The sequence below is a fragment of the Sebastes fasciatus genome, chromosome 18 (assembly GCF_043250625.1).
Source record: "Sebastes fasciatus isolate fSebFas1 chromosome 18, fSebFas1.pri, whole genome shotgun sequence".
In the NCBI taxonomy this organism is placed as follows: domain Eukaryota; kingdom Metazoa; phylum Chordata; class Actinopteri; order Perciformes; family Sebastidae; genus Sebastes; species Sebastes fasciatus.
In genome coordinates, this window is record NC_133812.1 from 7279035 (window position 1) to 7301145 (window position 22111).

Consider the following 22111-nt stretch of genomic DNA (forward strand, 5'->3'; position numbering starts at 1 on the left):
GATGGACTAATGCAGGGCCCTTTATCATTTAATATATTAACATATCCCTAATTCAAGTCTTCCTAGTCAAAGAGACCACTTCAGATATCCACAATGTCATTATTCCTGTAGGAAAAACCACATCACTTCTTCTACAATTACATTATTGATATCTCATTCTGATTGTACCCAGCAAGGATGTTGATCTATCTTTTTTATATCATCCACACTGAACTTAAAGGTCCCATATTGAAAAAAGTGAGATTTGCATGTCCTTTTATATTTTAAAGCAGGTTTTAAGTGATATCTGAATACTATGAAAGTATCAAAACACTCAATCCACGGAGAAATACACACAGCCGTTAGGATTTCTGTCCATTTGTGATGTCACAAATCGACAATATTTAGACCATTTCACAGTTTTAAATGTAAACACACTAAATGTGTCCCAGTTTATTTCCTGTTGCAGTGTATGCGAATTACATCAGGAACCCAAGCTAGTTTCCTAGCAACGCAATTCCGTTGCCATTCCGTTGAAATGCGCTAAAACGGAGCGTTTCAGACAGAGCATGAATACAGGTATATTCAGACAGACAGGATGAGAAAAATAATGTGTTTTTTTAACATTAAACTATGTAAACATGTTCTAGTAGAAACCCAAAATATAAGTATGAACCTGAAAATGAGCACGATATGGGACCTTTAAATAAGGTTAAGAATGTTCAATATGTCAAAGCGTACCGTGAATTACCAACTGAAATGATATTCATCTGAGTGTGCAGATATCTATGTTTCACCCTAGGATCTAGTTACCATAGTTATCTTTAAAAACTGTTAGTTTTCTTCACCTGTTGACCTCAATCAATTGTTTGGGGGAAAAAATGCTAGTATACTTAATCAGTTTTGATCTCCATCAGTTGCTTGTCACCACCGTCAGATGATGGTTTTGTTCATTGTCAAAGAAATATATTGTTCTGTGTTCAATTTATTGTGTTTATTTGTTAAAATACCAGCTGAACTAAATGAAATTATGTATTATTTGTTAAGAAAAACAAAAAAACATTGGCTTTATATGCTTAATATTAAAAATGAAGGTGGAAAATTAAGAAATTAAGAAATGGGATATTTCAGAACAGTAAAAAATAAAGACAAGGAAATAGTTCAGTTGGCTGTGGGGTAGGCAGGTCTCTTGTGCCTGCAAGTATTTCCTGAACAGCCAAGCCCTACTTTTCTGTTAATAGTCTACTACACCAAACTGGTCAGACTGCATACCTCATGGAATATCGTTCTCACAAAGAACCTTTATTTTTAAGGAGCAATATGTAGCACAGACAGGTAGCATGTAAAATGCGTAACAGCAGTCCAAATTCAAAACATTGGAGCCGTGATCCATCCCCTCCTCCGGTGTGACTGAACAGTTAGCGCAACCTTCTAGACACGACCGTGTTAGCCTCTGGCCAGCAGTAGTCGGAATCACTTCACGGGCTGTGTGTCTCAAACATAGACTATGTATACAAAGATGGACGACATGACAGCTCTCCAAACGTGAAGCCCAAACATCTGGATCGCCCCCTGGTGGCTGGCTGCAGTATAGGCTTTAGGTCATAAAGGCCGCCTCCTCCATGTTAACGGATGGGACATGGACCAAACTAAAAAAGTCAAAGTCAAAAAACATTTTTCCCAAAAATAGTTTCTGTCATTTTAGGTAGTTAGTAGTAGTAGTAGTAGTAGTAGTATTTTATCCAGTCATCACACATAACACAATAAGTATAAACAGTACAAACAGTATTAACAAAGTCAACAGTCTCTTATTTTTACTGTTCTCTAATATTTAGTTATCGTATTCCTTCTTCTGTAATCTCATAATGGAATCAGTTTATTATTATACAACTTTATTTAATTTATATTTTGATAAGGATAATTATATCAGTAATTAATTTATATTTTTGTATGACAGAGATAAAAGGTCATAATTATTATATTTAGACAAGTTTAGGAAAATTAATTAGAGTATATGTTTAGCTCAATAAGGAAGCTGGGTAATTATCAATGAATGATTTATGGAGAAGGGGTGGGATTAAATACATTTGTACTTCTTCTCACTCCTTTTCAAATATGTAAACCAAGGCATCAAGTGTTTGACAATTTCTTTTGCTTATGCTTTTCATTGTATGTAAATATTACTTTTTTTCTGACTGTCCACTTGTTTGTATGATCATTCTCTTTTTTTATGTTCCGAAATAAATTTTGAAATAAAATTAATTAATAAAATTATATATATATACATATATATATAAAATAAATATAAAGGAAAGCCATGGATGACTAAACGTCTGCAAAGGGCGTGCAATACATATATATACAGTATATATATATTAACATTACATTAGCATATATATATTTCACCCAGCACTTTCTTTCTAATAGGACAATCTCTAGGAATGTAAACAAAAAAATGCATCATATTCCTGATCAACATACACACCTGATCCCAGTTTTAATTTGTAATTGTCAACGCCTTTTATTTTGAAACTTGGAACCGGAAGTTACTGTCCCCTGCGTTAGCCGCCGCTAGCCGTTAGCCTCACTGACAGCGCTGCTGCTGATGTGATGTAGTTACGTTCTAGAGTTTCACAGCATCATCACCGCTATAGCCGACAGTAGCTCACCTTCATGTGATGTAAACAGACCGTGTTTATTATACCGTCAAACTTTAAAACGTGTCGTCTAAATATATAAACTAGGTTTCAAGGAATAATTAGTAACATTTGCGTGAAGCTAATTACAAGTCCGTCACTGTGTTATTAGCCATTTAACGGTGGAAGGCTAATTATGTTAGGCTAACGTGCTAAGAGACTGAAGGGATGTCGTTACAGTCCGTGATGGTCGGTGACTCGTAAAGTTAGTGACGTTATAAACGTGATAAAAGACCGTTGTTTGGAGACATGAACACGCCGCTCGGGAGGACCGGGTTAATCGGACTCGCTGTCGGAGCTACAGCCGGCTGCGGCTTGATCGCCTTCATGATCTACAGGGAGATCAGCAGGAGGAGAGCCCAGAGAGTGGTGCTGGAGGCCCGGACAGCTCCACGGCTGTCTGACGGAGCGGAGGAAGCGGTGCTGCTGCTGCTGGCGGACACGATGGATGCTGCTCAGGGTGATCAGGGTGGGTTGACTCTGCTCGGCTCTGCTCCTGAGAGAGACTAAGAGAGATGCTTGGTTATATCCCAGCCAACATGTGTATGTGGGGCCCATGTGGGTAAGAAATGGGCTGAAAAATGGGTCCTATATAGGATTGTCCATGGGTTCCATGATGGCTCCATGCCAATTGCCCTTGTGGGTTTCATGCAGGAGTACACTGGGTGTTATATGGGCCCAATCTGGGCAACATAAACCAAAACCCACCCAGGTTTAAGTTCAATGTGGGAACTACATGGGGACTACATGGCCTGAAATATGGGTTGTAAGTGGGTTTGTCCACAGTTTCCATGTTGGCCCCATGCACTAATTTCCCAGTAGTGACCCAACTAGGACCCACATGGTGGGGAGCCCATGTGGGACCAATTTAGTTGACCCAAGTGGGCATCATTTGTGTTGCCCATTCTGAGCCCATGCACTAATTTCCCATTAGTGACCCATCTAGGACCTACTTAGTTGATCCAAGTGGGCCCCAGATAAGATGCCCATTTTGGGCCCATACCCACTTGGTACCCAGGTACCCCCCAGCATAACCCATGTGGGGTCCACATAACCATGTTGGCTGGGATCAGAAGGGATGTAAGAACATCTCTCTTTAGTTATGATGATGGATCATCTGTACCACATTCAGTGTGGCACATTAGAGGTATTATTTCCCTAAATGCATTGCAGTTAAAGAAAATATCACTCACTCTTTGAGTTAGAGATTATTAGAATGCATTTCATTGGTAATTAAAAGGGATTTTCACATCCCATCACATGATTTTGTTTGTTTGAGGCTTGTTGTTAATAGCAACATTTGACATTGTGCCTTATCTCTGTAGTTAGAAACACTGAAAACCCTTAAACATTTATTATGAAATGTTAAATATGACTAAATTAGACTAAAGAGAAATTGGCCTGAGATCAGCATGCCTTTGCCTTCCACACATATGACCTTAACACCTAGCCTTGAAAGTTGCAGTTAGTTAGTTGGCCCACAAGGCCGCAGCCCTTATGTCACTCCTTCAGGCTGAGTCTGACCACTAGGCATTGACCAGTGAGCTCGGCGACCAGTGAGCTCGGCGAGCTCCAGTCACTTTTTGCCAAAGTTGCCGCTCCTTTAGGGGGTTTGAATGGCTCTTAGTTTGACTCCAAGCCTGGGACCAGTTTGCCTTGGATGATCCTCCTTCCAAGAGCTATTGTCCCCCTACAATACAGCTCCCAGGACAACCTCCATCCCCCACTCCGTACTCCACCACCATGTTAAAGTTGCAGTTCTATGAGGCTATAGATGAGGAGCTCAGACAGGAGCATTGAAAGGAGCCAGTCGAGGTGGTTTAGGCATCTCATTAGGTGGAAACCAGGGACAGACCCAAGTTATACTGGCTTATATATCCCATCTGGCCTGGGGACACCTCGGGATCTCTCGGGAGCTGGAGGAGGTAAGTAGGTAGGGGGAAGGACATCTGGGCTGCCTTTCTTAGCCTGCTGCCACCGCAACCTGGATAAGCAGAGGTAAATAGACGGACGGACGGATGGATGTTCATGTTTATGTTTGGAGGGTGGGAGAAAGGTTGTAGATCAGGGTACACTTAAACTAAATTGTCCAGACCCAAATCTGACATGTCCTGTCTTCTGTCTCCTCTTCCAGAAGCGGAGGCCCAGCAGCAGGCTCTGGCAGCGGTGGAGGCAGCGGTGCAGGGCCTGTCCCCGGAGCAGCAGCTGGAGCTGAGGAACCAGCTGGACCAGGTGCTGACCTGCGTGTCATCACTGCGCTCGGAAGTGGCCGAGCTGAGAGGCGGCCTGCAGGACATCGCTGTGCAGATCATCCAGGATGTCAAGTGAGTCACAGTGGTGACTGAAATGTATAGCCTCTCTGCCCTACTGAGCCTTTTTCATTATGATACCAAATAATAGCCAGCCAGGCAGGGCCATCGTAATTGAATCATATTGTGTGGACAAACACTGTTAAAGAATTCAAATCGATTAACGCTATCAGTTAAACGGTTAAAAGAAATATTAAAAATAGCTACAAAGCTGAGCAAATCTCAGAGTTGTAGTATTTTATTCACCAACACATAAACTGTAGACACACTGCTAGACACCAACACCCCCACACTCACTGCCGTCACACACATTGTCTGTCGGACACTCGCTAACGTTACACCGCGCTGACAGAGTATTGTTACGCCAGGCAGACACACTGCTGACAACCTCGGAGCTAAACTAAATGATGCGGTGGAGACTTACTGGGACAATACACGCAGCGTCATGGCTGCTACAGTAACTCGGTTAGAAAAAAAAATCTAAATCAGCATCCCTACCGTAAATATGCAACCACTCTTCACTAGTTTATAGTGTAACTTCCACACTGTGTTGGTCAGACAAAGCTACATTTGAACTTACGCATAGCTGGTACAACAGGCTGCAGGATTGTTGGTTTTGTTTGACTGATGTGAATGTGTGTTCCCCCCCTTCCCCACATTCAGAAAGGGAGTGGAGGACAGTCAGCGGGTACGTCGGCGGCGCCATGTCATCCACAGGGAGCGCACTGACTCCACCGGCTCCAGCTCCATCTACTTCACCGCCAGCCAGGGCATGGCCAGCACGTATGAAGAGACCAGCGAAGGAGGGTATGTCATGGGTTGGTGTTGTTACAAAGCAGCACTAGGGATGCTAATTTTGATTTTTTTTTTAATCTTTGACAGGATTAGTGCTGTGGTTTTAGCGCTTAACAAGCTGCCCAACCGCAACGATAATCTGATGCACAAACAGGATAAATCGTCATTTATTGCCAGCTGTAGTGTTTGAGCAAAACAGACAACTGAGTCCCTAGCTGTCTGGGCTGGGCCGTTCAGGGCCGGGGACAGGTGCAACGACACCGCAGCATTTTTCTTTCCGTAAAAACAATCAATAGTTCTCTTCATTTAAAAATAGCTGTATGTTTTAAGGTTGTGATATCACTCGGGGAGGAGTACAGGGCATGTAAATGTTTAGTCACACTTGAGAACAGTTTTTTTAAAAGGCTCCTTAACAAGCTTCATTAGCTTAATTCCTGTTAATCTCTAAGGCCATTACAGACTGTTAAATAGTGCCAAGAGTGGCCAATTCTAAGTACCTGACTGGTGCCAGTAGTTTAAACTTGACTTGTTTTTTGGTTATTGAGGTGAACTGACTCTTTAAAGGTATAGAAAACTGAAACCAGACGTAATCATAAATGATGTGAAATGAATCATTTAAATCATCAAATAATAGCGTGCATGTCCCAGGTACTCGACGGCCTACGCGGAGTCCGACTACACCGATCGTGACACGGACAAAGAGGAGGGTGAGCGGGAGGCTGAGCAGGAGTCTGAGGAAGAGGAGGACAGGAGCTGTGCCACCGTCCTCACCCTCCGCCAGGAAGACTCCCAGGAAGGAGAAGTGGAGGAGAGAAGCCTGCTGGAGGAGGAGGATGAGGATCAGGAGGATGAGGAGGAAGAAGATGGAGAAGATGGAGAAGGTGGAGGGAGGCTGCAGCTGGTGACTGAAGTTCCCAGTGGGGAGCTGGCTCTCCTCCTGGCTCAGAGTGACATCCTCCACACAGGAGACGCCAGTTTAAAGGGAGAGGGCTTTCGCCTGCTGCTGGACAACAGAGCAGAGGTAAGGGACTCTGACTCACTGGTCACCAGACGGTAAACTAGTGCTGAAGCTATTGATAATAACAATGATAATTATAAAATAAAGAGCATTTTATATAGCACATAAAGATGACAAATACACGTATACAGTGGATAGGAAATGAATACACCCCCTTTAACATTTATTTTTTTTATAATTATATTTTTATTGACACTGGGCAACAAACATACTTCCATGGAACGAGTTATGTTGATATCAGCCCGATTATAGCCCGACACGGCCGCCGTAGGGTGTCGACTCGGATCGGTAACGATGAATGAGTGTCGCGTGAGACAATCGATCGTTTTATCTCGTGTAGCGTGTCATAGTACATGACAACCGACGCCGCTTCAGCAACAAAGCTCTCCCAGCTCCAACAGTTCTGGGACAAGCTCTCCAAATCCAGGTGTGTCCACCTTGTGCAGAGCTACCCAAAAAGACTGGTAGCTGTGGTTGCTGCCAAAGGTGCTCCTACCAAGTATTGACTCGGGGTGTATACTTGAGAAATCCTATATACAGTACTTGTATACATGTCATACACACACATGCATATGAAAGTACTGATCATAAGAAAGCCTTATGATAAAATGAAGATCCCAAACAGCTGCTGGTAACAAAGACACTGACTGGTGTTCTTCTGATTCGGTGTCCTCAGTACGGAGACAGCAGGGAGTTTCTATGGCGACTGGCTCGGGCTTACAGTGATATGTACGAGTCCACTGAGGACAAACAACAGAAGAAGATCTACGCACAACAAGGTAATGGACACACACACACACACACAGAGATATGATTATTATATTATATTAAATGTGATATCCAGAGCATTAATATAGCAGCAAACAACTATTAGCTGGGTAAAGATATATGATAGAGGAGTAATGTCTACCTGAGCAGAGAACGAAGTCTCTCTCCCTCTGTGTGTGTGTTGCAATCTGAGCTTCTCCTTGCTTTGTTGATGTCGCCGGACCGGCCAGACGCCCGTGCTTTTAGTGCATGTTAGCGCTAGGGATGTGCATTCCAAACAAAAATACTATTTGAAAATCACTTGGAATTAGTCGATTATTACTCGAAAATCGCCGCACATCCACCGAATATTTTGTTTGTACGCTACCTGGCGTTTCAGAGCATATCGCAACGAACAACACGCTGAGCATAAACACCTCCGTGCATGCTTGTAGCGCGCGCGCCATCTACGGAGGCCCCGTGCTACGGTGTCTCTGTGAGTATAAACAAAGCTTAAAGGACCAGTGTGCAGCGTTTTGGGAGATCTATTGTCAGAAATGGAATATAATATTAATAAGTATGCTTTCTTTAGTGTATAATCACCTGAAAACTAGGAATCATTGTGTTTTCGTAACCTTAAAATGAGCTGTTTATATCTACATATGGAACAGGTCCTCTCCACGGAGCCAGCAACCATGTTTCTACAGTAGCCCAGAAGGGACAAACCGAAACACTAGCTCTAGATAGAGGTATTCACGTTTTCATGTCGGCCACCGTAGTTCTCCTACACGCCTGGCACACGGGAGAAGTTTAAGTTGGTTACAATCTGCAACCCTCCCAATAGATGCCGCCAAATGTTACACACTGGCCCTTTAACATATCTACCTAAAGTTAAAAGATAAAGTATCCATATCACTTTCTAAGTATTTCCGTCTCAAGATCCTCCACCTTTCAAATTCCAATATCCACTCAGGTGGTGGAAAAAAGACAGTTTCTGCTTACACAGCTACTGCCTCAGTCATGAACACCCATATGTTGGTCAAATATGACTGTTTCTACCTTGAAGCCTGTTGTAATGTTTGTCACTGAGCTGTGAGCTGGTCTTGCAGGTCGAGATGAGGCAGAGTTGGCCCTGAAGAAGAACGGCCTGAATGCCGAGTGTCACAAATGGTAAGATGGTGAACTTATACCTAATATTCTGGGTTTTCAACTCTACATAGATATCGATGCCACCGGTGACCTTTTCGATTGTATTTTGATGTCACAGTTATGCCTTCTCTTTGGCTCCAGGTTTGCTGTGCTTACGGGACTGAACTGCGAGCATGAGGGCATGCATAGCAAACTGAAGAGCAGCCAGATATTAAAGGTAAACACTATATTCAGCTGATGTTTTGTTTCAAGTACAGTTTGGGGTTTTACTTTCATCTTTTTTTTGTTTTCTCCACTCAGGAGCATCTGGACCGAGCGATCTCCCTCAGAGATGATGACCCCATGTGTTTCTACCTGCTTGGCAGGTGGTGCTATGAGGTGAGAGAAGGGGGCTGTATTCTGCTCTTATTGTTAACTCTGACTTTATGACCCAACCATCCATAAATCAACGCTGTGAACTTAAAGCTGCAGTCGGTAACCATGAGCATATAATGATAGAAGTTATTTTTATGACAGTCGACGTTATGATGATGTCGCTACTTCATCCAAGACATGACAGCCGTGTGTCTGTGTCTCTGCAGGTAGCCACTCTGGACTGGTTGGAGAAGAAGGCGGCCGCTGCCCTCTACCAGAGCCCCCCCACCTCCACACTGCACGACGCGCTTGAGAACTTCCTCAAGGTACCAGAGTGCTGTAGATGACGAGCATGTTAAACATCTACTCCACATGTAGTCCATCCATCCTGTGGGCTCTGTGGTGAACACCCACTGGAGGCAAACAAATGGTCTCCACCACTTTATGTTTATTGCTGTGCGAGTGTTGAGCAAACGTTGTGTTAATAAGCAACCTACGGCTTTCTCCAACAATGTATGTGACTGAGGCCCTGTTCAGACCTATAGTATTAACATGTGTCCTCAGAGATCGGATCACAAGTGGACAGCTCTAAGTACAGGTGTGAACGCACTCTAGACGCATTGAGATCTGATGTTTCAGACCACATTCAGAGGTGGTCCGGGCCACATTCTTTTAGCAGTGTGTAGTGAATGTGTCCTGAGCTACATTAAGGACCGCCTACTCATCTGACGCGGGAATCTCTGTGCTCCTCAGGTGAATAAACAGGCAGACACGGGTGCTTGTCAGCATGGAAACAGCCTCTGTGCTCTACTGTATCCTGTCAGTGCAACTGTGTTTTATTAAAATATATCTTATCTATAGGCTACATATCTACAGACTATCAGACTAGGCACGCAAAGTGCATTATTATCATACTGTCGGAGATGTGTCGGTCTTTTTGTTCCGCTGCTTTGCACGGAGATGACACTCACCCGCCTGCTCGCTCTCTCTCTCCTCCCCGGCTCTCTGGAGCTTTGCACTCTTAATAAAATGTACCCAAATTCACGATATTACGACTGACATTCCTGTAATATTACATCACAACGTCTGCTGTATTAGCCGTGTGTTTACTGGGTATTTATTTGCATATAGAGCGGGGAAATGAGATCAGCTTAAAGCTGTCCACTTGTGATCCGATCACTGAGGACGCATGTTAATACCAGGTCTGAACAGGACCTTTGTGCCAAACAGCCCTTCGTTTATGTTTGTGTCTGTGAGGGACATACAAAGTGGGATCCCAGAAACTGCCATAATGACCTTCTCCTGTATAGACATTTACACAGTAAACACAGTGAGAGAGTGGGGATGATGTAATGCAGTCTTAAAACACTCAGTAACCTTGGAGCCTCTTACTCACAATGCTGTGAGAAAAACAAGGAGGGGTCTTCACCTTTAGTGGGCTTTTCATTTTCTATTCATTACCTTGTGATTGTAAAAAGTGAATGCTTAATAAATGAAATGTTTGTCTTGTGTCCTGTATTCCAGGCAGAGGAACTCAGTCCAGCTTTCTCCAAGATGGTGAGACTTTACATCGCACAGGTAAACGACCAGATCCACTGATCCCACAGGGTCTTTTAATACTGTCGATGATACCAAAGAATGACTTTTCAATGTGGCTCGTAGCACAACTGCAGGTTGTGGTTAGGAGAAGAAGTTAGAATATCATTTTTTTGACTTTTCGACCGCAGCCTCAGTCTATGGTTGTGATTGAGGACTAGAAGACTAATCATCATGTTGTTTGACTGTTAGTGTCACAAGCAGCTGGGAAACATCTCCGAGGCCACCAACTGGACTGAGCTGGCTCTGAAGATGCCCACAAACTCCAATGATGTAAGAGCACACTTCACATGACATTCACCAAAAAATAGATTTCAATATTTCTGTTTATAGCATTGAGAGTTGTGTGCATAGCTCAGTGCTGCAGATTACAATGAAAAGCAAACAAAAACTTTGAATTTCTCAGATGTGTCAGAATTTAAACTCGAGACTAAGTGCATGTAACGCAATTATGTGCATTATTTTTATTGTTTTCTTTTCTTTATTCCCAAGGATGACACGTCTAAACTGGAGGCTCAGCTTCGAGTCTTAACTGACAAAAATCTGACAAAATAGAAGTTCTCCTGAGATCCAGCAGATGGCGCCGATCCGCGGCAATCCAATCAGATGAGCGACACACTTTTTCTTTCCCCTTCATTGGTGGATACCTTTATCATACTCACTGTGAAATGATATGGAGTTTATTGATGTATATTTATTTTTCTTTAATATGGCTTAATTGAGTCACTATAAGTGATATATATCGTAATGTTTATGGTGTCTAATGTTTTCTATTTGTTTGGCTTTTTTTAACTGATAATCAGTGACAAGTATGTTTTGGTTTTAGCACCATATTCTTAATTCAACAGGTGTACTTAAAGGATCACAACAAAAAAAACAGCAGCATATTTTGTCACTTCCCTCAAGTAGAATCCATCCAGTCAGGCAGATGTTTTTTTTTTTTTTATGGGAAGGTATTTTTTTTTTTGCAGTGGGTTCCAACACGGGGACTAATGGGACCGAAACCTGCTTACACAGGGTCACGTTTGAAAAAAAGATATCTAGAATAATCTAAATTTACCACAACACTGCACGTTTTCTGACATTGACTGATAAATGTGATGAAATATGATCTGGAAACAGAGCTTCCAGTTTGATCAGGGATGTTTTAAGAGCTTTAAAAGGGAGAGAGAGGCACTTTGGGAGTCACTAGAACTTTTGAACTTTTGTCTTCATGGATTATAAGTTATTATTCTAATATTGTTCCGCTGGGTCCATCCCAGCTGTTCTTTAACAGATGTGTTTGTTGTGGAGATAAATGTAGTAAATAACACTGTAGTATTTTGATCAGAACATTATTTTTTTCAAGTTTTTTTTCTCCAACTTCAAATCACTTAATGAATAGATGATGTAGTAGAATGCTGAATTCACACCAGGCAGCGGTGAAGTGTGGCTCGCCGCAATAATTAGGTTAAACTTCTCCCAATTTTAGTTTGGCCACGCTTCGCCGCAGTTTTTCATAGATGTTGCATGGCAGCCGGCCACTGTTCGCCGCTGCTCCGGTGTGAATTTGGCGTAAAACAACTGTAACGGACAACATGTAAAATGACAAAGTGCATGGAGTCTCCTGTTTGAATATTGACTGAAAAGTAACCGAATATTTTTGTACCTTATTCTGTGAGTGTATTTTGCTGCCTTTGAACTTGAGTGGTTTTACATTCCTGTTATTTTTCTGAAGTGAAATTGAAGCAGCTTATTTACTTTGTGATCTAACATCACTTTGTTTTCTATTTTTAATTTATTCTTTCGCAGTCGCTGCTGTGAAATAACTATTCTGATTCCGCAATGAAAAGTTAATATGCACTTAAATGACAGATGGATAACACTGAATAAAATTCTTTTTTTTTGTACTTGTCTTGTAAACTTGTAGTTGCATATGTTTAAAAGGTAGAATATGGAACCGTTGTCAGTTGCTGGTTGTAAACACACCGCCCAGAAACTATTTTGAGTAAAGCAAAATAAGAAGAACGAAGAGAATCCAGGCCGAGGGCTGCAGGGTCTCTGCAGAAACAGACGCCGCCACCACACACTGCTGGTGGGGTATAGTGATGATTAAGACTGATTATTTTAGTATCAGTCTATACATTGTTTTTTGTTAATTCTTGCATATCATACTTTTAATAACCAGACCCTACCCGTCCTAAGTGTGTAATCATCCATAAGACCAACAATGAACAAGTCAAGTTAATGGTAAAAGTTATTTAATTTAGCCATTTATAAGCTTATATACAGAAGGTTCTGGTAAAGACAAACAGAGAAGGGACATACCAGTAGTGGTGTAGCTGGCAAGAGAAATTACAAAACTATAGCTTTCGCTGCGAAATAATATTTCAACAGTCAGACATCCAACAAAAGGACAGAAGTCAACAGAAACGCCACGTAGACAAAGTTACCAGAAAAAAAAAAAAGATCTCAAACTATTTCATATAGTTTTTACAAAATTATTCTTTTGACCTCTCCTGAGATGAAACTACAGAGGCGCACCTCATTCAACAAAGAAATAAAAGATTGAAGACCTTATTTCTAATTATGACTTAGTATCTCGTCAGTAGAGATCCCGGTCATGTTAGGGTGTCATTTTTTTGTAATTATGAGACAATAGTTATTGTAATTACACGATAAAGACCTCATTATTGAGATTGTGTAATCATGGGGATACTAACTAGTATCTCATAATAGCATGACAGATCTTGTAATGATGAGATACTGTGTCATAATTGCAGGAAAAACATTTTTTTTCTCCCCTCGTTGAGTGAAATGCGCTTCAGTGTGTAAAGAAAAAGTAAACGTTCCATCTTGCTGTTGCACCACTGATCTGCAACCTGGACCGTCTTATCCGCTCGGCCCTCGATCAGCATCAAACCAAATCATACAACCTTCTGTCTCCTGATTCCCCATCAGTCTGAGGGCTCTCTGTGAAGGCGGTAGTATGGGTATGAAGACTGCAAACACAACACTCCAGTCCGAGAATGAGTCGGCAGGTGTGACAGTAACATTCGCCACCGCCACCAGCCCCGCTGCTTCCCGCCTCTCCGCCAGCTCAGTCCTTGGCATCGCCCACTCCATCGGCGTTAATGGCAAACATGGCTTCAGACTCCGGCAGGCAGGGCGAGTCGTAGATTTTACAGATCCTCGTCTCTCCTCTGCCTTTCCTCAGGTACAGACTGCAAAGACGAGACCACTTTAAATACTGTAGTAGTGTCAACGTAGATTAATGAAACCACGGTGTCATCCAGCTGCAGCCACTCTCCTCTTCCCTGCTAATAAAGCTCTATTATTAAAAGACACATTGAAAGTATCCAACCCATGCTGTAAGGATGCATACAAACACATTGCATCACTCACCGTGTGGTGGAGGCGTGAGCCATAATGTTGCCTCCGATTGGTTTCTTGGGATCTGCAGAAAACATGGCTGCCCCATCCACCTGTGCTACCACCTGGTTGGATATCACCACGGCAACGCCAAACTGTTGTGACATGGGATTGAAGCGGACAAAAATATCCATGTTAGACACCTCGGAGGTTAAAATGCACCACATAATCTGGACCGTGTAGATTCAGTTTGACAGCGAAATGTGACTAAACTAGAAGGAAAGTGAAATCTGAAAGGGTCTTCACAGTATGTGGGATACCAGCTGCCTACCTCGTCTGCCAGCCTGAGCAGCATGCGGAGGAAGCGACCCAGGTGTCCCTGTCGGGCCGACAGCTCACCTCTGCCCGAGTAGTCTGTTCTGTACAGAGCTGTGGCGCTGTCCACTATCAGCAGAGCATACCTGACACACAGGGACAGAGTGTTGTGAGTGTGTGTGTGGGTGTGTGTGTTAGCTGCAGGGACACACAGTCTGGACAATTATCCTGCCTATCCACACTGAAACGTTATTACCAACAACTGCTGTAATCGGACACAATCAAGACGCTGATACATGGAAAAGTAAATCGTAAATGGACTTGCATTTATATATCGCTTTTCTAGACTTCCGACTATTATTGTTAATGCTTCATAGCCAAAAAGAAATCAAGATATTATTTATAAGCCATATCGCCCAGCCCTACATGTACCGTTTATATCCATTTGTACATCTTTACACACAACAGCATGTCAAGCACAAGTTAATACTCTTTAGGCACAAACTGACCTGGACTCAGCCATCATGGCGGAGGCTTGGTAGAGCAGCTGGGTCTGATGGTCTGTGTTGAAGGCTCGGGCGTAGGCCACGTTGTCCAGAACGTCACTTCCTACTAGCCCATACCTGTTAGCAGAGAGAATCAAGTGTTCTTTCTATTGTCCACTTCTGAAACACACATCCAGGATGGCAATATAGGAAATCGCCAACACTGATGAAAATACATGTCCCAAATTGTAATATGGCTTCCATCCCAACTTTCTAAACTTTTGAGATTTCCAGCCTTTTCCCTTCACAGAACAACAAAAACACAGGGATGGGCTACAAACAACTATTGGAGCTGTTGATGTTTCAGAGCTGAAGAAAAAAATGTCAAAAGTGGAGAGGAAATGTGCTGACTCACCTCTCAGCTACAGCGAGGAGTCTCTCTGGTCTGAAGGTTCCCTCTGTGTCGATGTACATGGCTTTACCTTCTCCGCCCCCCTGATCAATGGGCAGCTGTGGACAGAAAGAACAGTGCAATCTACTGAGTGAAGTAGCAAGTCATTTAGAACCTACAGCACTCACTAATAACCAGAACCAATACAAGTAGGTCACATTAGTCTGTATCCTGAATATTATCAGTCTCCTCAAGTGCATTCTTCCACATTGTTATTTGCTTAAAAACTAAAACTGTCTAAACCACAAACAACATCCAGCGGCTCATATTCTATCACACACACCACTGAGGCGGTCTCTCTCTCTCTCTGCAGTCAGTCTGGACTCTACCTGACAGGTGACAGCGAGTGTGTGGCACAGCTGGGTCTTCCCCGTCCGAAACTCTCCGAACATCTCTGTGATGGAGCCTGTCTCGATCCCACCTGCAGGAGAAACAACAAGTCAAAAATCAAACAACTTTATTGTTCCTCCCATCTGTAATTATTGAGTTCACATCATGACCGTAGAGTGCTTCAGTGTGTGGTGGATGTCCCACATAACTAACCACTGACAATCAGGGTGAATTTCTGCATCATATACACAAGATGTACGGACCTTGCAAGAGTTTATCGAGCTCCTTGGAACCTGTAGAGATCTGGATGATCTCTGCTCTCCTCTGGTGGAACTCAGTAGCGGTGGTGAAACCCATGGGCACAAGTTTTGCAGCTTCAGTCTGAGAAGGAAGGAAAAATAAAATGACTGAATACAGTACATTTTACTTTATTTATTTTTTAGATAAACTGGTCTAGTCGAAATTCAGCACAGAAATACTTAAAATATATATGTTTGAGGTAATTTAGAAACAGAGTATCTATCAGAGAACACTGAATCCAGGGATGCACCGACTCAATACCGATTTCAGGGTAATACTGACTCAAATAACTGGATCGGGTATTGGTGACAATGGGGCCAATCTATTCAATTCAATTCTACGTTTGTTTACATTTGATTACACATGTGCGTACTACATCATGCACGACGGTGGACCGCATAGTTGACGGAGCTAACAACAAACATGTCAGCTGTTTGGAGGTATTTCACGCTTCCTACACCAACAAGTTCTACGGCTACTTGCAATGTCTGCAAGTCAGTGGTTAGAGGGGTGGGGGCAGTAGCACTGCAAAATATAACACAGCCAACTTAATCAAGCACCTCCAGAAGAATCATGCCAAAGAGTTTGACAGATTTTTTGTTTTTCAGTCAAGCCTGATGTTGCCTTGCATATAAAATAATGATCCTTGCCACTTCAACACTGGTATCAGATTGGTATTCAGTATCAATCGATACACCACACTGGGTGTTGGTCGAAATCCTTTCAGAAGCAAATTAAAGACTTCCTTACCACAAATGTTTTTTTTCTTTTATCTTTTATGACTGATATCTGCTGATATATCATATGTATATTGATATCAGTATCAGACTACAAACTCCAGTATCAATCAGGTTCCAATAAGAAGTGAAACTAGCTTCAGATACACTCTCTGTGTTTCATTAAGGTCAAATCATCCTGCCCTGCTCGTGTTGTAGCTTCGGACTACTTGATGTAGTAAAGACACTTTGAAATTCTAACTTCCAGGCCTGAAGAACTGTTCCACAGACTAATGTCATTCAGACTCTGAGTTTCACAAACTCCAAACAGTCAAATTGCTTTGCAATAAAAATGTTTATATGGAATATGTGAGTGCAAGTGGAAAGCTATTATCTATAAGTTTTAATATCTGTATATTTCTTGCTGAACTTGTGTTCCAGAGACACAGCAGCGGTTGTGGCATTTCAATGTAGCTAGTGTGACAACCCAAATTCACATAGGGACTTTCCTCATCATCTAACCAAAAGAAGTGAGCGGAGGAAAAGAGAAACATTTGGTGTAAAGCACAGCAAAAATAATTGGGGGGGTGTTAAAATGATGGTGTGGCATTAGCCTTCATTGATTACACGAACCGTGTAAACACACATATGTGTGTCTAAAATAAGAACACTACCGATATCAAATATCACCAAGTTCATTTTCCTCCTCACAAGAATTGTATCAGGACAGTCCAGCCTTTGTTTCTTACTAGGATTTTGTCAGCTTTGGCCTCACTGATGCCTTTGATGTTGAGCAGCTCCTTCTTGGGTGTGTAGGCCACCGCCTCGATGGTGTGGAAACCTGCCTCCCCCAGCTTTTTGATGTCACTGGCACTGACTCCACATTGCTGCACACAGAGACATTGACACAAGAGAAAAGCCCCGCATGAATTCACTGGGAGAGAGTGTAATGCTCACATGATATTTGGCATCTGGTTCAGGAGAGGCAGCAGTGACATGGCTGCAGAACGACAGTGGGTGGGTTGAAATAAAGAAGTCAAGGAAGAGTATTGTCTGTTCTCTCACAGAGTGCACAACACCAGTAATGGATTATAAAAAGTCCAACCTTGTCAGAGTGTCGTTGTAACTCTTAGGTAAAAGTGACACAGGCGCTTATTTAGACAGGAAGATGATGTGTACAATTGCACACATTTACACAATGAGGTGCATGTCATAACTATAAAGTTGCATTACATATAAAGTGTGAAGACGTTAACCCAGCCCACTTCAACAACAGGCAACTAGCTCCCCCCAAACACCCCCACTCAGACAGAAAATGGGAGATTACATTTGTACTAAGTGCAGTATAACCGAGTATGTTCTGTAACTCAGGATACATACCTCCATTCTGCTCAGAGGCTGTGGTCCGAAGCTTTCTTCCTCCTCTACCTCTGTCTCCACCCTCGCCTCGCTCCTCATAGCCATGGTGGGAGTGTGAAAAACTAAGCTGGTCAACAGAGAGGGAGCCGATGGCCTGGCTGAGTATCTGGTCTGGTTGTCAGAAATCCGTGACTTTGCTTCCCTGGTCTTAAAGATAAAAGGTAGCAGTTGAGGGAAATACTTTTCTAAAGTTTAACTGTAATAAGGTAAAATATCTTGGACATTTCATTCCCGAAGACATGACAGATGATGATAATTATAGGCAATGCCGCAAGATGTACGGACAAGCAAACATTCTGTCACAGACGTTTAGTATGTGTTCAGATAGAGTGAAGAAGTCTCTGTTCAGAGCATATTGTACACCACTGTATACAGCCCATTTGTGGTCAAACTATAACAAAAAATGAGCTTACAGAGACTTCAAGTCACATATAATGATGCAATGAGAATATTAACTAAAAAGACCGAAATGTTGCAGTGCAAGTGAAATGTTTGTGTCTGCAGGCATAAATACTTTTCAAACTGTCTTAAGAAATCTCATGTACAAATTGATATGCCGGCTGAATGACTGAGAATGAAATAGTCTTGCAGTTGTCTAGATCAGATCAGATTTAACACTACACGTACCAATCACAGCTGTGGAGGCATTGGTATAGTTCTTTATATGTAAGGCATTAATATATATATTTTTAATCTCTTTTAATCATGACTTTTTATTGTGCTTCTTGTATTATAATGTACAGTATTATATGTAATGTCTTGTTTTTTTTATCTGGACCTTGAGTATTTAAAATACAATTTATTGCACAATATAAAATACATTAATGAATTCCTTTGTAATTTAGTCCATTTATTCATAGATTGATAAATACATTTGTAAACAGATTTATTAATGCCTATTTTTATTGTACAATTAGTTATTAATCAATTAAATGCTTTATTACTTAAAAACATTTTTTGAATAATTCAAAAGTATGCAATAAAGTATTTATTGGATTGAAACTGTTCTACCTGAATGCAGTGAGTGGTGACTTCCTTTATTTGTATGTTTTTTACCTCTTCCTCTAACGAAACATGAAGTACTGTATGACAATACTACACTGTATTAAATCATCATCAAATTAGAAATAATATCAGTGACATTTTAAAGTAATCGTGGTATTGATTTCGTCCGACTTTCCAACATCAGGCATCATGTAAACACCCTGCTGAGTAAACAGACTAACGGCAGCAGACTGTACATCATTATACACAACGTTAGCAAGCTGTTAGCTTGTTAGCATTAGCGCAGTTTTAGCATCAGTTCGCTGCATTTCAACAACAGAACCCCTCCAAGCCAGCCGACAATGCTTCACGATAGAAGACAGCGTCACGGCGAACTGACAAGTTCAATATTAACTTATGTTTTATAACTTTATTCCGTGTGGTAAAGCCTCATGATGAACCTACCTGCTGCTGCCTGACGACTGTTTCCCTCAAACTCCACTGTTTGATAGTCAAAGCTCCCGCGCGCCGACGTACTGATATAACGTAATGACGTTTGTACGTGAGGACGTCGTGGCTTGTGGGTTACGGAAACGCCCACTTGTTCTTTTCCGGTTGTAACCACCGGGGGCACTGTGACCTCTCAAGTCTTCAGTCTCCTCTTCCTCTTCAGACTCATCGCAGCTGTCTTTGACTCTGAAACATGGCTGTGTTTTAAGGAGACAGCATAGGTCACTGTTCGTCTGCGATGTTCATTCCTCCAAAGAGCGGTCGTTCATAGGTTTTGACCTGTTTATTACCGGACATGTCGGACAAGGAGGTCGGTAAAGGGACGGAGAGTACCGGGGAGAAAGGTTACCGGATCCCCGGGCTGAGAGGAGCTCAGACCACCACGCTGTTCAGAGCATTCAACCCTGAACTCTTCATCAAACCTGTAAGACTCTCAGACAGACACAGAACAGGTTGCTGTTCATTGAGATAATTAATGAGGTTGAAACGTGAAAATGAGCAATAGTCATCTACAGTGTGTAGATCATTTAAAGACCTGCAGACACACAGCTAACAGCAGTGGAACATTAAAGGTCCCATATCGTGCTCATTTTCAGGGTCATACTTGTATTTTGTGTTTCTACTAGAACATGTTTACATGCTGTAATGTTAAAAAAAAAACTTTATTTTCCTCATTCTGTCTGTCTGAATATACCTGTATTCACCCTCTGTCTGAAACGCTCTGTTTTAGTGCATTTCAATGGAATTGCATTGCTAGGCAACAGCTTGTGTCCATGTTTACTTCCTGTCAGCTGATGTTATTTACATACACTGCAACAGGAAATAAACTGGGACACATTTAGAATTTTTATGTTTAAAACCATGGTAATGGTCTAACTATTGTATATTTGTGACATCACAAATGGACAGAAATCCTAACGGCTTGTTTCAAACGCACAATTTCTGAATACGGGCTGTGTGTATTTCTCCGCTTATTGAGCGTTTTGATAGTTTAACAGTATTTATATAGCACTTAAACCTGCTTTATAATATAAAATATATGAAAATCTCACTTTTTACAATATGGGACCTTTAATCTGGTTCAGGTTGGACTACAGCAATACACCATATAGACGTGGATTAATCGTTATTGTCTGGAAAGGTAAAAGCCTGTGAAATGGCCCTATTGTCTGTGCGTTAAAGTTCATTCTTTACCTTGAAAATAGTAGTTTGACAAAATAATCTTACGGTCAAGTTGCTGTTTCCGGGGCTTTCAATCTACGACGGAGTATTAAGGCCACATTGAGGAAAAGAAAAATCTGAGATTTCGAGAATAAAGTCATAATATTACTATATTCTTTTTCTCGTAAACTTCTGACTTTATTCTCATATTATAACTTTATTCTCGAAATCTCATTTATTTTTTTCCCTCAATGTGGCCCTAATACTCCGTCGTATGAGACAGTTCATCAGATAAATCTCCTCCAAACCCTTCAGTGTAACATAAAGCTGTGTGTTGTTTTGCAGAATAAACCAGTGATGGTATTTGGACTGGTGACCATCACCTTGTGTGTGGGCTACCTGGGCTATATGCACGCCATGAAGGAAAACGACCAGGAGCTATACGAGGCGATCGACAGCGAAGGAGAGAAATACATGAGGAGGAAGACTTCCAAATGGGACTGATGGCACAACATGTTCTATAACACTGTGTGTGTGTGTGTGTGTATGTACTGTAAGGGTGAGTGAATTAAAGCCTGATTGAAATAAGGACACCTGTTCTTTTCTCTAAATGCTTCCATTAAACGTCTCCATTCTGTAAATACAACAATAAATAAGTACAATAAATAATATTTAAATATATTAACATTTAAATAATATTAATTAAAATATTTTAAATAATAAATACAATAAGACAATAAGATACACTGTGCAAATTAAAAGCAGACATGATGTTCACTGTGATGAACACGCTGTTGGTCAGACTAAACGAGGCCTTTGAAGATGTTACGTTGAGCTCTGGGAACTTGAGATGGGCATTTTAATTCATAATACTGAATTGGATAATAATAATAAAAAAGATCATTATCACATAGTTCCCAGCACCTCCAACCAACTTCAACCTGAGAGGTAGAGGTCCGATCAGATGAATGAAGAGAAAGTGATACCACTGTCTGGGTGTGCAGGACCTTTAATATTACAAGGAAATGAATCACTATTTGGATTCCTGGTCAGCAGTGTCAAGTATCCAGGGCTAAAACATGGTAAATACTTGGTTTATGCTTCTTTCTTTCTTGCTCTTTTTATTGTAATTTGCACATTATGAAGTTTCACTGGGGGGGAAAAGTCCAAATATAATAAGAGATTTTTAAAATTTCATGAAATAAAAATTGCAATAATGAAAATTAATTCCCCAAAAAGGAAAATAGATGTTCATGTATGTTATCACTTCATATTCAGTTGTTTTTGTTACAATTTATAGATTATTATGTATACATTCATACTATTTCTGAGTTCATCCATATGATTATTCATTTCATAATGTATTTATTGGTGATATAATTCTCACTACTGTACACTCCTTATATTTCAGAGTCAGTCAGACTGATGGGAAGGATAACTAAATTA

The 22111-nt window shown here is 41.4% G+C and overlaps 3 protein-coding genes across 3 annotated transcripts; 2 read left to right on the forward strand and 1 right to left on the reverse strand.

Annotated features, from left to right (window-relative positions):
• The first annotated feature begins 2542 nt into the window (after window positions 1-2542).
• On the forward strand, window positions 2543-12532 carry rmdn3 (regulator of microtubule dynamics 3). Its single transcript, XM_074615700.1, has 12 exons — window positions 2543-3144; window positions 4810-4999; window positions 5648-5791; window positions 6428-6800; window positions 7474-7576; window positions 8654-8714; window positions 8835-8910; window positions 8994-9071; window positions 9275-9373; window positions 10572-10625; window positions 10836-10916; window positions 11136-12532. The coding sequence occupies exons 1-12, from the start codon at window positions 2925-2927 to the stop codon at window positions 11196-11198; spliced, it is 1542 nt and encodes a 513-aa protein (XP_074471801.1). The 5' UTR covers window positions 2543-2924; the 3' UTR covers window positions 11199-12532.
• A 334-nt stretch (window positions 12533-12866) lies between these two features.
• On the reverse strand, window positions 12867-19500 carry rad51 (RAD51 recombinase). Its single transcript, XM_074615703.1, has 10 exons — window positions 19460-19500; window positions 17972-18157; window positions 17341-17478; window positions 15839-15956; window positions 15575-15666; window positions 15210-15304; window positions 14819-14932; window positions 14326-14455; window positions 14028-14149; window positions 12867-13846 (listed from the first exon to the last, which is right to left on the reverse strand). Exons 2-10 carry the CDS (start codon window positions 18053-18055, stop codon window positions 13723-13725), a joined length of 1017 nt encoding a protein of 338 aa, XP_074471804.1. The 5' UTR covers window positions 18056-18157; window positions 19460-19500; the 3' UTR covers window positions 12867-13722.
• A 154-nt stretch (window positions 19501-19654) lies between these two features.
• Window positions 19655-21256, forward strand: smim8 (small integral membrane protein 8). The gene is made up of 2 exons (XM_074615704.1): window positions 19655-19928; window positions 21011-21256. The coding sequence occupies exons 1-2, from the start codon at window positions 19800-19802 to the stop codon at window positions 21167-21169; spliced, it is 288 nt and encodes a 95-aa protein (XP_074471805.1). The 5' UTR covers window positions 19655-19799; the 3' UTR covers window positions 21170-21256.
• The last annotated feature ends 855 nt before the right edge of the window (window positions 21257-22111 follow it).

Bases quoted from the DNA above. Each gene is read 5' to 3' on its own strand.
- rmdn3 (XM_074615700.1), top strand. From the start codon at position 2,925: ATGAACACGCCGCTCGGGAGGACCGGGTTAATCGGACTCGCTGTCGGA. The intron at 3,145-4,809 runs GTGGGTTGACTC...CTCCTCTTCCAG, and splicing joins TGCTGCTCAGGGTGATCAGG to AAGCGGAGGCCCAGCAGCAG. The intron at 6,801-7,473 runs GTAAGGGACTCT...CGGTGTCCTCAG, and splicing joins TGCTGGACAACAGAGCAGAG to TACGGAGACAGCAGGGAGTT.
- rad51 (XM_074615703.1), bottom strand. From the start codon at position 18,055: ATGGCTATGAGGAGCGAGGCGAGGGTGGAGACAGAGGTAGAGGAGGAA. The intron at 15,957-17,340 runs GTAAGAAACAAA...CTTCCTTCTCAG, and splicing joins CCAAAGCTGACAAAATCCTA to ACTGAAGCTGCAAAACTTGT. The intron at 15,667-15,838 runs GTCCGTACATCT...TTTCTCCTGCAG, and splicing joins GCTCGATAAACTCTTGCAAG to GTGGGATCGAGACAGGCTCC.
- smim8 (XM_074615704.1), top strand. From the start codon at position 19,800: ATGTCGGACAAGGAGGTCGGTAAAGGGACGGAGAGTACCGGGGAGAAA. The intron at 19,929-21,010 runs GTAAGACTCTCA...GTTGTTTTGCAG, and splicing joins CTGAACTCTTCATCAAACCT to AATAAACCAGTGATGGTATT.